We start from the raw sequence: 17,139 nt of genomic DNA, 5'->3' as shown, positions 1-17,139 counted from the left end.
CAGGAGAGATGCACAGGAGCCTGGTCACTAGTCAGATCTTCCAGAATATTGCTGCTTGGGGGACATTGAGGGACATTGAGAGCAGCAAGCTCCTGGTTTTCACTACCTGCAAGGCCGTCTGAACGTAGGTAGTATGACAACACGGGCCATTTTCCTAAGTTATTCCTTTGTAGTAGACGTGTTAATTTTTTTTAATCTGCCCAGCAATGCTTTATTTGGAAACTGCCCCACCCTCACTCCATGCGATTTGGTGGAGCTGTCAAATGCAACCTACTTTCCTGGTCACAGGAGTGGCCACGTGACTAGCTATATAATCAGATACCTCATCCCTTTGGAAATCATGATTAATAAGAGAGCAGACATAACCCAAGCAGGGCCAGAGTCATTTTAAGGATCTGAGGCTGGGAGAGAAAGATCTGCTGTCCTTTCCTCTGGGATCAGCTGATGTAAAGATGATTGAATTTTGAAAACACCAGCAGTCGTCTTGAGACCACCTAAAACAGCTTGTCTGAAAGTGAAGTCACAAAAGCTAGCAGAGCCAAGAGATGAGAAGAGAGGGAGGGTCCTGGTGACACCGTGGAACCTCTGGATCCAGCTATGCCTGCGGGTAGCATGAATTTTCCAATTATGCAAACCAATAAATTCTCATTTTTTTATATGCACTGACCTGAGATGGATTTCTCTCACTGAATCTAGGAACTGCTGACTAACACAGCCTTTACTTCATGTGTTTTTCTGCGGTGTCATATCTGTTTTTTATTGCCCCCAATAAAGATTTTAATTCTAGCCCAGCCGGGCGTGGCTCAGCGGTGGAGCATCGACCTATGATTCAAGAGATCGGGGTTCGATTCCCTGTCAGGGCACATGCCTGGGTTGCGGGCTCGATCCCCAGTCGGAGGGGAGGGGCACAGGAGGCAGCCGATCAATGACTTTTCTCTCTCTCTCTCCCCCTCTCCCTTCCTCTCTGAAATCAATAAAGATATATTTATAAAAAAAAGAAAAGATTTTAATTCTATGAAAATTTGTCATCGAATTTCTTATCTCACCATGTTCACTTCCCCCTCAGCTTCTTCTGTCATCTCACTTTGTCTTTGAACCTCAGTTTGTTCTCTCTCATATGCTTTCTACTTCTGTTACATCAGGCCACAGTGTTTGCACATTTCCTATGTTCATGTGGAGCGTCCAGTGCGCCAGGCACTGTTCTAGATCTTTTACACACATTAATTCATTAAATCCTCACGCCAGCCCTGCTGTGCTGAATTGTCTGGCTCTGAGCACACACCCTCCCGATGGAACTAGTTATCCAGAACCCTCCTCCTTGCATCGTCCTGGGTTAGATTTGGCCAATAAGAGACTCATTAGATCCTGAAAACGAAGGTGAAACAGATGCCATTATAATCCATGTAAAGCCAGGCACGTGGGCAAAGAATCCCAGGGACTCTGCAGCAAGCTTTTCATATTTAGACAGCAGTGATTTGAGATTCCTCAATAGGTAAGTTAACAAACTAGAGGAAAGCAAAGCCTCCCGCAAGCCTGTCCCTTACAGTAAAGTTCAAGCGCTTGGAGATGTGAAGACTGAGAGCTGAGGGATGGCAGCCGAGGGGAGCCACAGACAGAAACCTCTTGGGGCTGCGGGCAGTGTGGACAGTCAGACTCAAAGAAACCAAATCCAACCGACCATTCACTCCCTTTGCTACTCTGGTGACGGTTAACATGATTCTTAGTGAGAAGAAACTAGAGAGGATGTGTATCTTTTAAGTTTGTGGAACAGAAGTGAGTAATGTAACCAGTTGTCATTATCAAGAAATACTTATCACCATAAACTCTCACATTAAAAAAGCTCTCCAGGTATCACCAAAGGGGCACACGCACTGGAAAGTCTATCTTGGGCTTATTTCTGTCTGGGCATGCTGTATTTTTTAAAAAACACTAAATTATTAAATTATAAATGTTACATTTACAAGAGAATGGAAACCTTTTAAATGTAAGTAAATGGAGGATCTGACATTCATCAGAAAAAAGAAACGTCTTCAATATTCTAAAAGATGAAGTAACATAAGGAGCTGCATCTAGAACAGCTTATCATTATTATTATTGTCATTGTTTATAAGAGCATTTTAGAGCTAACAAAGCTTTCTTGATCATGGTCTAACTTCCTCATCACCACGGTCCTGTGAAGAAGGCAGAACAGATATTACTAACTATTCTGTCTCAGAGGTGAACAAAATGCTAATACACTTATTTTAATGCTAAATCCTAAAGCTCTGTTACTGTGAGTCACATCAAGGAACCACATAGAGCCAGAAATGTTTCTCCAGCATCGTTTTTACTGATTTATCTTAAAGTTTTTTCACTTTCTGATGAAATAGAAATTTTGTCTACTGATAAGTTTTTATTAACATTAAGAAAGTACATACATCATTCTTGAAAAGAACATTAAGTCTCTTGCTTCCCCTGCTGAGTACTTCCTTCTAATGCACATTGAATTGATTACCAATATGGTGTTTTGGAAAAGTTTACCACTCCAGTTTCATGACAGGTCTATACAGACCACATTACTCATAAAACTTAAAATGGCAGCTTAAAATGTGTTTGACTTACTTCAGAACTGTTGGAATTCGTGTCTCTGGTAAGATTGATGAGAAGTAATAATGTTACTGGGTTTTCATTACAAGCCCATCTTTAGGGAAAAGCAACAGGATTGAAACCTCCAGTTTCTCTAATTACATTTGAAAAGTTAGGCCCGGGTACATCCCTTAAGATACAGAAGGATTTAGATTGGCTCTTTTTAATCATTTTTTGATTATAATATCAGCAAAACAGGTAAGTTGTATGGGTTCAGGAAGCTTTTGAAGATGCCCTTCTGACCTAAATGCTTCTTAATATAAATTTCATATTGATTTGGACTTTTAGTGAAATCTTAACTCTTTAGATTGTTTTGAATCAACTATGATATCACTATGAAATCTTAAATCACCCTTTCAAACTGGAGGAGGACCAGCTAGGACTAAGATTTTATGAAGTGGCTCTTCTGCAAAGATCTTCACATATAGCACCTTATATAACCCTTGCGGCCCTAATGAGATAAAGATCATTGCCCTGATTTTAAGATGAGAAAACTGAGACTTGGAGATATTAGTGACTTGTCCAAGGTCATGCAGGCAAGTGGCAAAGCAAGCATTTGAACCCTGGTCTGACTCCAGATTCCTTTTCTATTATATGCTACAGGGGAGGATATTCTGAGAAATATGTTTTCCTTTTTTCATGATTATTGAATTTGGGGATGGTAAAAAGACTAACTGCTCCCAAATACTCTTCCGGTTGGAACTCTCAGTTATTCGGAGGTGAAAATTCAGTTGGCCAGTCACAAAGAACCCTCCCCCCACCCTCTTCTGCTCACTCACATCTCTAAAGGTAGAAAGGAGAGCAAGGGTCTGAAACAAAGGTGCTCCCTGTGGACCACTGATGAATGTTTTCGTAAAAGGTCTGAGTGGAAAGGCGGCAGAAATTAAAAGCTTATTGTCCCAGTTTCTTGGATCTCTAACAGACATTCAAAAGCTGACTTGATTTGGATGGAAACATAAAAAAGGTGAGCAAAGATGCTGACTTGCATTGTTTCTGGGTAAATCAGATGCATATGTGACAACACATTTGATTTTAAATTAAATCAAGTCATTTATAGGCTTAGTAGAAAGTGACATTCCGTGTTATGAAAGGGTAATTCTATTAGTAAATTCTCTGCAAATGAGTTTCACTGGACTGAAAGAGGCAGGGCTTTGTCTCTCACAGTGACGCGGCAGCCTCTCCAGCTGAACCACGAGGTAGATGTACTTGCTCTCCTTGTGGCTTCCAAGACCTACGTTTAAATTTCATATTGCAGGAACAACAAATGTATTATTCTAAGTGCCTTGACTCTAGAGGAATATCAACTACTTCACAGATAGAATACAAATATCCTTCTCACTTTAAATCTGAGTAAATAGTCTTAAACACTTTCTAAATCCTATTATATGTACAAACTTTGCATGTAAAGGTTGAGCTGGTTAGGCAGAGGCGTGTAAGTAAATACACCCTTCTCCCATAAGTACACAGTATTGAATGGAGAAAAGGGCTTTACACTTTATTCCCTCAACCCCTCAATCAAAGACCTTTTAAAAGAAAAGGCAGACTTAAAATAATAACCCCAGTTCTATGATAAGGAACTTCCGTATTTGAATTCCATTGAATTATAGAGTTAGAAAGGGCCTCCTGAGGATCCGTGTAATGCAGCCCCTCCCAGCCCTCCACCACCTTCTTCCCTGCAGTGCACTGGAGCCGCTGATCTGAATTCTGATGATAACCTATTTTGTGCCCATTTTAAAAACTTCATTTAAAATCTTGACCGATAACCAGTGACCTTTAAGAGGGAGGCAGCGGGGCCTAAGAGGAAGAGCGAACTCAGGGGCTCTGGTTCTTTAGTCTCATTTTCCTCATCTACGAAATGGGAATCGGTACAATTTTGTGAGAATTGGAAATGATCAAAGTGTTGGCACAGTTCTGCTACACAGCACTTGCTGGCTAAGAGGTAGTTATTATGATTATTATGGTCATTCTGTAAGCAAACTGTTCTTACAGAGCATCCCCTTAAAATGACCTTGCCGGTAATAACAGACACGCAGTTTCTCCATCTCTTATCAATCTCAAACCATCTTAGAAAAGTGCTTATGTTTATATCGGCATATGTTTATACATTTGGATTAAAATGTAAAACCTCACTCCGTTTCTACTTAAGCATTGACCTTTTGCAATTTAATATCAGATAACTGCTGCCATCCTGCAAAGAGACATTGCACAGCTGGGGCTCTGGGCACACAGATCTGCAAAGCACCGTCAGTAAGAGAATCAAGTGGTGGGACAGGCCCTGTGAGAGATGACAAAGATATTTCAGGTACTTTTCCAAAAAAGGGAGTTTCTTGACCCAACTAGGATAGACGTTCTATCTTAACTGATTCTAACCCGTAAAGAACCTGACAGATAGTTTCTATATTCCTTCTAGAAAGCAGAGAATTCATGATGGGGAGACAAATAAGCTTTCCTTGAGATTTCAGGAAGGAATATTTCTTCTGGGCCACCATGAGAATGGTGGTAACTGAGCAAACACGTGAAAGCTTTGATGTACCTCCTAGCTTATAACCAAAGAAGAAATTCATTTTCTAAAGGCTCATGCCCTCCCTTCTGGCTCTACTTCTAAACCAGCCATTAGGCATCTATTGATTTCCTACTCGCAATCAGCCTTAAGTTTGACACTTTGCTCCCCATAAGCATTCCAAAAGAAATAGTAGTGGGGTACAATCTCAGTAGCATCTGTGAATGATTCTTCCCTGGGCCACAGATTTGCAATGCTCTTTCTCCCAATTCTCCTGCAATTCTAGACGGGAAACCATGGGAGCTTCGCCATCAAGTCAAAGAACTTCTAAGAAATGCTAATAACTCAACAGGTCCAAAGGATCCATATGTGTCTTGTTCAAAGCAGAATTTCCAATGCCTGCAAGTGCCTAGCATTTTAAAGGCATTCCACAAAGTTTTAATAACTGTTAACGGAATAATTCAGATGTCTTTCTGACTGAACATGCAGAGATAAAAATAAACAAAATTTTAAAGTCCTTTTTGAGCAGGAGTGTCATAATATTTAAATTTCAACAAAATGTCCATTAGCCTTGCTGTGGGTCAACCACAATTTTCCAGAAAATCATGAGGAGTGGCTTCCTTACATTACTCTGGTGTTTATTGACCTCCATGGCATGTTTGATCTCAGGTGGCTCCTTCATATGGGAGTAATCTGAGAATCCTTTGGCAGCATCATGTTTCTGCTTGTAGGCAACCTTAAAAAAACAAAAAACAAAAAACAAAAAACCACAATAAACCATTACTCTCACTTAGAGGTGTATTAAATTCTTATCTGTTAAATTTCAGTGTTTTGCTAGGACTTTATATATTTGAATACCACAACTGATGGTCAAATTTGCCTGAGCCTCTATAATGAGACAATATGCATAACACTTTCATTTCAGTGCTTCAGTTTAGACCCCTAATTCTAAATCTTTATCACTTACTTCAAAAGTCCTTGACCATAGGCTGAAGTGTCAATTCTCATATTTGTCTAATTTAAATTTCAGCTACAATTTTGGGAAATCTCCCAAGCCCAAGAGCTTTTAGGGTTCTAAATGTTCAAGGTTTAAATCTTGGGAAAGTAACTGACACAATGGGGGAAATGATTGAATGTTTAAAAGTGAAGTGTTTGTTTTAAAATTAATTGTTATGATTTTATGAAGACACAACTATACTATTTAAATGACTTAACCTTTGGGAGAAAATATAATGCAGGCCAAAATCTCAGATATGTCAAGCCCTGTCCTCTGTTAGAGAAAAAAGCATCATACCAACACCATCCATTACCACCAAGTTAAATTTGTTCCATACTGAGAAGGCACGAGCATGATTACTTCAGTAGAAGAAACCAAACTCTACAAGAAAGTTAGAAGTTAAAGAAGATCCAGAAGGCAGCAAATTATCCCCTTGCTCACAGTATGCCATTATCCTATTTATTTCCTTCACAATTTTTAATTACTATGTTTCCTTTCTGTCAAATGATTTCTTTTTTGTCTGCCCTTAACAGAACATAACTGTCTAGTTCACTGAAGGCTCAAAACCCCAAATAGTGACTGGCACAAAGTAGGTAGCAATAAATATTTGCACAAGTGAATAAATAAATGAATGAATACTGAATGGATGAAAATAAAACAGGAATAAATTATTTCAAAATTAATTTTAAATATTTATCAAAGGTTTAATAATAAAAAGATATTAAATGGAATTAGAATTACTTGACCCAAGAGAATAAAGTCACTTTAAAAAGAAAGATTAGAACATTGTTTACCAAGAACAAAATAAAATCTAATTTTCAATGAAAAAAGAATAAAGTTAAACTTAGCGAAAAACTTTTTACCAATATAATCTCCTTGAGAGCTATGCCTGTATTGTACATATTTTTTAATGTCCTGTGCCTATCATAGTGAATGGCAAAGAGTAGAAGTGCAATAAATGTTTAGTGAATGAATAAATAAATTAGTTTATTAAGCATTCTCTTGAACTTAAACTCCTCACAGGCTTTAATAAATAGAATTAACACCCATTTTACTTAGATAATATACTTGTCTAAAGGATTAAAGTGATAATTACAAAACTAATTTTTTTAAATTAAAAAATAGCCCTAGCCAGTTTGGCTCAGTGGATAGAGTGTTGGGCTGAGGACTGAAGGGTCCCAGGCATGTTCCTTGGTTGCAGGTTCGATCCCCAGCTCCAGTCGGGGCACATGTGGGAGGCAACCAATTGATGTGTCTCTCTCACATTGATGTTTCTCTCTCTCTCTCTCTTTCTCTCTCTCTCCCCCTCCCTCCCCTTCCACTCTCTCTGAAAAGCAATAGAAAATGGAAAAAATACCCTCAGGTGAGGATTGAAAAAAAAAATTGTTTTAAAATAAAATCATCAAATATAACCACAAAAAAAGCAAGTACAACTATCAATATTTAAATCCCTTCTCTGCTTCCTCTGCTGAGTTTTTCTTGAAACCTAATAAAAGAGCGCTCAATCATAGGCATCACACACAGTCTCTAAATTTTGAAAGCTGTGAAAGTTCCTCCTTCAATGAAACCCAAATCTATCTGCCCATCCCTGCATTTATTTGGCCACACAGGTGGAGTCCTGTTCACCGGACAGAACTTTACACAGGGGAACACAGCTGTCGATGACTTCCCTTCTTCTAGACCGTCTGCACGGGTTGACCCGCTGAACCCCTGTACTCCCTAACTGAGCTCCTCAGCACAAATTCCAATTTATTCATCTCTTTCTTAAGGTGCTCACATGTTCCAGATACGGTCTGACCTATTCTAATTAGAATCATTCAATTTAATCCAGACTACCTACCACCTCTCATGTGCTAAATGTGATTAATGCATCCATGGATCACACTGTTTTCTTTTGATGGTTATGTTGAGATTTCTGTCAACTAACACCCTTAAGTCTTGTTCAGTCCCACCCAGCCCTGTTCCCACACCCAGTCCTGCATATCTGGCTGATTATTAGGGCTTGCATGCAGCACTCATGTTAACCCAGAGATCATTCATCTTGTCAGAGTCTGTCCAGTGATTTAATCCATCAGGATATCAAACTCTAATAAACATATCTTTATGTTTTTCACCAATTAACTATGTTAAACAAGAAACCCATTAAGAACCTGCATTTAGTTCCATTATTCTATATTATGTATTTGGGGGAAGGAGGAGGAGTTTAATATGGGTGGGAAGGGACAGACAAGTCTATTAAGCCAGGAAAAAAAACTCTATGATATATGTTTCTTCTACTTAAATAAAAAGAGCTAGGTTGTGCCTGTCTCCTTTTTGCTGGGTGCCTGCCTGGTTTATTTTGAATCTTAGACTATCATACTTGGGACTTCATAAACGTAACCAATACAGCCAATCGTTTTGTGGGTTATCCCCGAAATGGTGAGTCATCAAACAAGGTTTTAAAAGGCACTCTTTTAAAAAGGCTATGTAATTTTCTACTTGCAGCATTAAAACAGTCATTTCATTTATAGCTGTTACTAAGCACCACTTCAGAATTAAGATTACATCAAATTGGAGGTGGCTGAACTTTAATTTATCATATTAATTTCCATCTTTAAAATAGCTAATGGAAAATTACGTCAAGCTAATAAATTTCCTGATAAATTTGATTTCCTAGGACTTGTCATTATTGTGTGGCATTCCCCTGGATTAATACTTGTTTTCTTTATACTCTGAGAATCAAGGTTGCTATGGTACTGGACACCTACCTAGTGGAGGACACTTGCAATGGTCTTACATACTTTATATATAAATATGCTTATGTAAGTAATATATATATTTACCTTAGGTATTTGATCACATCGTATATCTTTATATCTCATATATGCATATAAAAGATGTACATAGGTTTCTAAGTTACAGTCTGTTTGATAACTGCTACATAGGTAAATGTGCTTCTAACTGATAGCACAGACACCTCTGATGCTCCTGAAAGAGGACTGTGGGGCCAAATAGCTAAAAACATAGGCTCTCGTAAACCTCCTGGTGCAGATGCCTGAGCAGCCGGCATTACTTCTGTGATGAGGGATGACCTAGCCTCTGCCTGAAACAGCCCTGGGGGAAAGGATTTCACTGCTTCGTGGCACAATCCATCCATTTCCAGGAGCTTTCTTTGTGATCTGTGTTTATAACATTTTTAATGAGGAATATCTAATAAAATGGCTTCCTAAAATCTCCACACATCTCTCCCTCTCTTTTTTTGAAGGGTTTTTATTAGTCATTTTCTATAGGGAGTATTAATATAGCTAACTTCACCATACCGCTCTAGTTTGAATGTAAGCATCTGAGACTGTTTGCAAATTGGTTTTAAGATAATATTTTGTTCCAGTAACAAAAGTTTAGGAAATTTTTCATTAGAACCCAGAATGCCATTAAATTTCAGATTTGGCTAATACTCTAATTTAGGTTAGCTCAAATCTGATACAATTTGACACAGTAAAAGGTTAGTTATTTGTTGTTTTTTATCACAGATGCTGTCAAATCCTTTTACTTTCTTGACTATCTTATTACCAGATAAGCTTTGAGGACTGCAATTTTAAAAATAATAAAACTGATGTACGTAAGACTAAAGTAATGTTATTACAATTACATAAATCTTTGAACCAGACACCTTATTCAGGGTCCAGGTTTTTCCTTATCAACAAGTTCAGTGACTAATTACAATACTGGGCAGCGCTGCTCCTTAGGAGCAAAAACATATCTTTCCCAGGGTGCATATTCTACTACAGGGTGACACATATTAAAGGTGTAAGTGATGAACTTTTCTTGCAAAGAAACCCCCAGATTCCTAGATATACAACATGGATTATTCTTCATGTTCTGTGTTGCACATGTTTGCATACTATAGATCTATTTATGCTATGAAAGGTGAGAAAAGTCATGCATTTCCTAAGCAATGAAGATGTAAATATCTGAAAACTGTTACCTTCCCAAGTAAGTATAAAAATAGATTTTTTTTCTTTTCCTTCTTTATTGCTTAATTATTGTTTGTCACATATCAAGTGTTTTGTTAGAATTATTTGCTTTATAAAGTAGTCCATATTATCAGCAAGAACTTAGGTGACCAGATGTGGGCAACGAAGAAAAAAAAAAAAATGGAGGGCATATTAGCCACGGTGAGCCTCGCCAGACTTTAAGATCGTATATTTTTAGCCTCATGTTGCACAGCTGAGATTAGCCTACTGCCAAGTTGGGTACACAGTGGACATTTAAATTTGTAATAACAAAGGACTTAAAGAGGTCATGCCAAGGCTAACTATGCTCTGCATTTTTCAAGAGTAATCTATTTTCAGACTATTTTAAAATTATCTAGGTATTCTCTACTTAAAAGTGAAAAGATTCTGGAGAAAGTAAACTTGTTTAATGAGAAAAAGGGGGCAGAATTGGTAAGAAAGAGATGGTACAGTGTGTGGTTAGGAAATGAGACTCTGGCCCTAGCTAGTTTTGCTCAGTGGCTAAAGCATCAGCCCATGGTCTGAAGGGTCCCGGGCTTGATTCTAGCCAAGGACATTTACCTCGGTTGCAGGCTTGATCCCCAAGCCCAGTCGGGGCGAGTGTGAGAGGCAACCAATCAAACTGTCTCTCTCACATCGATGTTTGTCTCTCTCTCTCCTCCCTCCCTCCCTCCGTCTATGAAAAGCAACGAAAAAAATATCCTCAAGTGAGGATAAAAACTAAGAAATGAGACTCGACCATTTATTGACTGTGTAACCTAGGGTAAGTTACTTAACCTCTCTGTGCTTCAGTTTCCACATCTCCAAAATGGGAATATCTCATAGAGTGCTTGTGAGGACAAAATGATATAAATATTTATGAAATGCATATAACAGCACCTGGCATACAGTCAGCATTTCTACGTGTTTACTATTATTTTTAACCTAAAATGTAGCATGAAGAATATAAATTATGTAAAACAAAACACTTCCTTGGAAAGGAAATCAACAACTTGAATAAAAATGTATTTTATAAGTATTTACTGAACATTCCCTATGTGCCAGGGACTGTTCTAAGCACAGAGGTAGAGCAGGGAACAAGACAAACGAGGTCCATGCTCTCATGTCTCTTAGGGAATCAAGTAACAGATTAATAAAGTAAAAAACAAACAAAATCAGGTTGTGTTATGAAGAAAAGAAAGCAGTAAGATGAGAGAGAAAGAGGTGAAATATTCTGTTTTAAAATTCTGTTTTAAGAAATACAATACATTAAATGTATTGAGTATTTCTTATGTATTGATGTACTATAAAGTGAAAATTACTCCTGAACGCCTGTGGATTCAACATGAGTTTACATGATGACAGTTCTTAAGTTCATCTGCAACTGGCAATTACCAAAACGGCCACTTCCACCTGATGGAGGCTCTTTTGGGTAGCCTGGGGTATTCTAAATGAAAAACACAATGCAGCTCTCAGGTTTTATTCAATACGCAGTACTCAATATGAAGAACTTTTAAAAATGCTGAATAATTTATATCAGATTGCGTGTTTTCTCTACAGAGCTATGTAAGAGTGTGGGGAAAGCACACCTCACTCTGAAGCTGCGTAACCTCTCTTGCAAAGACGCTGTCGATCGTGGCTGGCATCTGCTTGTAGAGAGAGTTTGAGAGGTCCGCCTTGGAGGTGCCTTTGTATTTTGCCTAATGGGGAGAAAGGAAAAAAACAAATAAGCATGCCTCTTTTGACAGGGAATATTAAAAAATAAAAAGAAACTTTCTTCAGAAACAGAATGAATTTAAAAACCTGAAGAGCATTTTAATCCTGGACCTGACAAACATACTTTGAAGAAAGGCAAATCCAGGTTACTGTGGAGAAACCTTTAAAGGAGACACCCAAGGAAAAATGACTGTTTAAACCCATGTGCATTTCTATAAGTAAATCTATTTGTGTGCATTAACAGTTTGATATGTTTAATCAGCAAAGAAAAATCTGAGAGTGATGAGACATTTGACTTGCTCCAGAAAATACGAGCTGTTAGAACATCCTGTCTGGAACCTGAGTGCAAAGGACAGAGGCCCTTTATTCCATTCTTCTTACCCTCCTACAGCGATGAAGGCGAGATGTGTTTTTCAGCTTCTGCCCCTCACCCCTCCAGTCTGCACTGTTCCTAAGTGATCTCAGTCACTACTCTTAAAAAGAAACACTCATCCACCATGTCCTCTTCGGAAGGTTAAGTTCAAAGTAACACAACAGTTTTCCCACTTCCATGTTTTTACTATGCAGTTAACTCCTTCAGGACAACACATCAATTAATAATTAAGAACATCAAGAATTTCTCGGCACAAGAGAAATGACAAAACTGTGTTTTTCCACTCTGTCGACAAGTCTCTGATGTGACTTCCACTCAGAACTAGATTTGAAGGTTGAATTATTGAGCATGTAACCTGTTTAAACCTTGTGTTCCTGTAATTCTTTGGATTTGGGTACTTAATAAAAAAAAAAGTACCAATTTTCCTCACAATGCTTTCATGTTAGCAGAAATAATCCTGAGAATATCATATAGATCATTTTCCAACATATGAAACACTAGAGGTCAGTCATTTTACTCACTCTCTTGTCAAGTTTATCTCTTCTAAGGGATCCATTCACAGACGACAGAAATGCCTCATCACCGAAATCACTGCTAAGACTATTCTTTTCAATGCAGCAATTACTGTGGTCCTAAATGCTCTCAGGAAGAGACTATATGATTTTTCAGCTGGAAAACCTGTGGTTTCACAGTCAGTATCTCTGTTGAGCCAATCCTACTCAAAAATAACTTAAATTTATTTTAAAAATGCTTCACCAAAGTAACATATTTTATGGAATCAGCTGGTAAATATTTTCAAAGTTATATTCAATGATTCATAACTAATTAGTCTGTTAGGAAATAAAATATGAAACTTCTAAGACTATTTTGGCAGTACTTTCTACTTATTGAATAAAAATATCTTTTCAATGCCCTGGCTGAGTGGCTGTGTTGGTTGGAGTGTGGTCCCTTACACCAAAAAGGTTGCAGGTTCAATCCTCTCTCTTAAAAAAAATCAATAAGAACATATCCTTGGTGAAAATTAAAATGTAAACATATATATATATAACCCTTTTCAAGAATAATTCTTTATAAATAAGAAAGGTTTGGAATCAAAACACAGACATGTAATAAAACGTATCAACCACAGACGGTAAAATACATCAGTTTGCATGAGTTAATTGATAGCGCAGAGAATTACAAAATTATATAGATATTACCAACATTCAGTAGTACTCTTGAAAATATTATTCTTCAACTTCAATGCACAGACTTTTATCTGCATAAATATAAAAAGACAATGCAAGCCATTTTGCAAGTTTTTTGATAACTTACCTCAGAAATAAAAGCGCCAATATTTTTTACATGGTTTAGCATAGGCGTGTCGGTCACAAACGTACACTTGTCCTTAGACTTCCTATGCTCCTCTTTATAATGGATCTAAAAGAGAGAATAAGTCACGTAAGAGGAAGAAGAAGAAGAAAAACAACTTCAATGGCCCATTGCTGACCAGAAGAATTCACATGAGAAAGCCCATCTTCGGAAGTAAATACTCAAATGTGAAATGATGCTCAAAATAAGCCAAATCAAGTAAACTGATATCCAGCCCAGAACTGCAGACGCGAAAGGCATCATAAAGAAAGCCTCTTCTTCAGATTCACGAGGGTCCAGTTGTCATCAAGGATCACATGTGTCGGACCCACAATGATTATGAATCCTGTTGCCTAGTTTGTTACTTTTAAGCCACTGACCTTAATAGTTAAGCCTGCGGTCAAACAGAAATATAGCTGCCTACCTCTAGGTTTAAAACAAGTAGTCCTCAGGACAGATGAAACCATTTAAGAACCATTTAAGAAGCAGAGGCAGAAATTAAACAAATGGAGATTACTATTATATTAGCATCGTTACCTAGACCTGCTGGAGTAGAGGAAGGAACTTAAATTGTGGCCACCGTGGGCTTTCTGTTACTAATTAATTCCAGTTATTAGTAACTAATTAATTCAAACTTAACCAGTTTATGAGCACCCATAGGCCTCCCATCCTCCTTCCCCTCCCCAACAAAAATAGAACCTGCCCAGAAAGTTTGCCACGTGGCTGAGATTATTCCAGAATGCCCCCTTGCTGTGACTAAGCAGAAGAGCAAGAAAAAGATCAGAGAGGCTTTGCTGAGCATGCTCGTTCCTCCACTTGTGCTGACTAGTAAAACGAGTCACCCCTTTTTTCTTGGGAAGAGGCCAGAATTGTTGTTCTGGGGAAAGACCCTGTGTGGACACATGAGCCAAAGAGGAATTAGGAATTATAGAAAAGGGCCTAAAATGTAATCCCACTGTCACAATTGCCGCCCAATCTGAACACTGGGGAGGCAACATTTATGACTAGTTGAGAGGGTGAAGGTATTTGCTAAAAGTTATCTCACCCTGTAATAAAGTCATGCTTATCTACCCAAGACCGTAAATGCTTAGGCTGAAAAAAAGGCCCATGGGCTCCCTAATTATAACCTAAAAGTAAAGTTTAATTCTATATACTACCTGGTTCTTAAAGGGCATGACTAACATTGACGTTACACACAAACATTACCCAGGGATTTTACCACATGCAAACCTGATCTGAAGGGCATTCTTTGACCATACCAGATACGAACATACTAAATAACGTTATTTCAAAATACCATATTCCACTGCTGTGACTCTTAGATGTCATATGCCTATCACATTAAACATTTGCTTTATTCATGAAATCAACATTAGAGCATATTTATCTTATCTGAGCACTAAATTCCTTTTTTTTCTTCTCAGAGATTAGCCATAATTTTAGGCCTCTGCAAATCACCCTCCTCAATCACTAGTAATTAAGCTGTTAAAGGCAGTAAGATAAATAGTGGGCTATTTTGATCATATGGAGGGAAGCAAAAAGTATCCCTGGTATATAATAAGTGTGAGGGAAAATAGCCTGTCATTAGGCTTAAGTCTGCCTCATTATTTTTATCTTTCACCACCATCTTTCCCTCTCACATTCGCATTCTTCTCTGCAGTGGTATGTGCAGGGCTACAGCCTCCTGATAAGCTCTGACCTGAGCAGAATGTTCAGGAAGGGAGCAGGGATAACGGTGAAGTGCTTACTTCCCTTGCTATGCAGGCGAACAGTTGAGTCTTCAGTGTGGACTCCATTTCTTTCTTTGGTCTTTATTTAAAAGATACAAACACATACGCCTTTCTAATTTCTCATGAATTATACAATATGAATGGCAATAGCACATTATTTTAAATTTTTATATTAAAAAAAGTCACTTATTAGTAGCCTTCCTATACCAGGAGGAGACAGATGAAAGGAAATTGCACCGATGGCTGACACAAAATCTTCAGTAAAATAACAATCACTGAGCAGATAGCCGTTTCCTAATACAACAGTGTCTATATTCCTAAGACAAGCATGGCTCTCTCGTAGATGGATTGCCTATCCAAGCCCTGTCTTCCTTAGTAGCAGAACCCAAATGTATTTATGAGGGTAGCCAGACCCCTCCCCCAGCCCCAGAGGACAAATTGCTCTAAACCATAGTTTTCTCATCTCTCTTGGCTAGTGATTGGCCTGGAAAGGCCAGGTGCCCAGCTCTGGTTATAAGACATTAGTGGTGTCCTGGTGTTTCTGGTATAAAGGGAGAGACTTGCTGGCATAGCCCTTTGACACATAGCCCTTCCACCTTTTTCCTTCCCTAGTCACAGGGGTGCAGCAGCAATGATGTCATAATAAGGCAAAAGCCACCATACTAATTTTGACAGAGCAGAAGAAAAGGAATCTGAGAAACTAATATCATCAAATATGTCAAGACTGGACCCTCTACCTCCAGGCTTCATGTGTGAAAGAAATATCCATTTGGTAAACCTTTGTGCCAGGGTTTTTCTGTTACTTGTAGCCCTCTGTATTCGTAACCAATATACCAAACAAGTTATGTTCTGATCGAGAGAAAAAAGGGCGAAGTTGGTGACTTAATGATCATTAAGATGACCAAAATATTTACTGTCTGCTTTGACCTCACCCATTAATCCCACCATGTCTCAACTAAAATGAGAGTTAAATTGCATCACCTACTTTCTTTCACTTTAGTATGAGATTAGCCAATGGCTGAAAGTGAATAACAGATGTAGACATGTTTGAAGATATTTCCTTTTACAAGCTTTCTTAACCCAAAATACCTAGAAAGTCTTTTAGCAAACAAAGCCATATTGCTAGAGGCAGTAAATCCTGGAAGAACGAACCAGGGCTCCATTCCTATTTGTTAACTGATTGCTCACAGCCAAGGCTGCTGTCCCCGGTTCTCTAACATATTCAGAGCTTTCTCTGGAGGGGAAATCACGACTCCAATGTTTTCAGCACTGGATGGATTTACCCACAACACCCAATGGTCATTTGCCTGGAAAATGTTCTTTCTGCTGCATTGTACATGAACACCATAAAAAGGTTTGAACCAAAACATTGAGTCAGAGGCTTCATGCAGATGTGGCCAAACTTGCTCTGCAGGGACTTTATGCCTAATTTACAAGAAACATACAAAAGGTCACCTTTAACCTAATGTTTGTATGTCCACTTGACAAAAGGCCTCTAGATCCATGATTCTGACTGTTCAATCTTGTCAATAGGTTCGATTTATTCAAGAGATTGAGTAGATAGTTGACTAACGATGAAATAACAGAGAGAGGTTGTCTGGGGGAAATAAGAAGCATGACTTGGTTAACAGGAAAATAAAAGAGGCTGCCTCAGAGGTCAGGTGCTGTCTTCTAGATTAGGATGTGAGTTATGCAGAGGGAAATCCCACAACATGGGCAGGGCAAGTGCAAAGCAGAAACTAGGTAGGGCAAAGAAAACTTGAAAAATGCCTCATTCTGATCCCCAAAATGAAGGCACCTGATCTGAAAAATGAATGAAAAATTCTAAACAGTGCAGTCTTCCCAGGACTTCTCTCTATACCAATCTTATTTACATT

The 17,139-nt window shown here is 38.3% G+C and overlaps 1 protein-coding gene across 3 annotated transcripts in view; it reads right to left on the bottom strand.

Annotated features, from left to right (window-relative positions):
* NEBL (nebulette) overlaps positions 1-17,139 on the bottom strand; it is a 342,430-nt gene that overhangs the window by 85,309 nt on the left and 239,982 nt on the right. The window contains exons 3-5 of one of the 3 annotated variants that reach the window (XM_081143310.1): positions 13,497-13,601; positions 11,683-11,793; positions 5,751-5,861 (exon numbers count right to left, since the gene is read on the bottom strand). The exons of 1 other annotated variant lie outside the window; for it this stretch is intronic. In XM_081143310.1, the coding sequence (XP_080999436.1) occupies positions 5,751-5,861; positions 11,683-11,793; positions 13,497-13,601 (327 nt within the window). The remainder of the gene's footprint in view (positions 1-5,750; positions 5,862-11,682; positions 11,794-13,496; positions 13,602-17,139) is intronic. One more of the 3 variants, XM_081143311.1, reaches the window with a different exon arrangement.

The sequence above is a fragment of the Miniopterus schreibersii genome (assembly GCF_964146895.1).
Source record: "Miniopterus schreibersii genome assembly, chromosome: 1".
In the NCBI taxonomy this organism is placed as follows: domain Eukaryota; kingdom Metazoa; phylum Chordata; class Mammalia; order Chiroptera; family Miniopteridae; genus Miniopterus; species Miniopterus schreibersii.
This window is presented reverse-complemented; position numbering and strand designations above follow the sequence as displayed.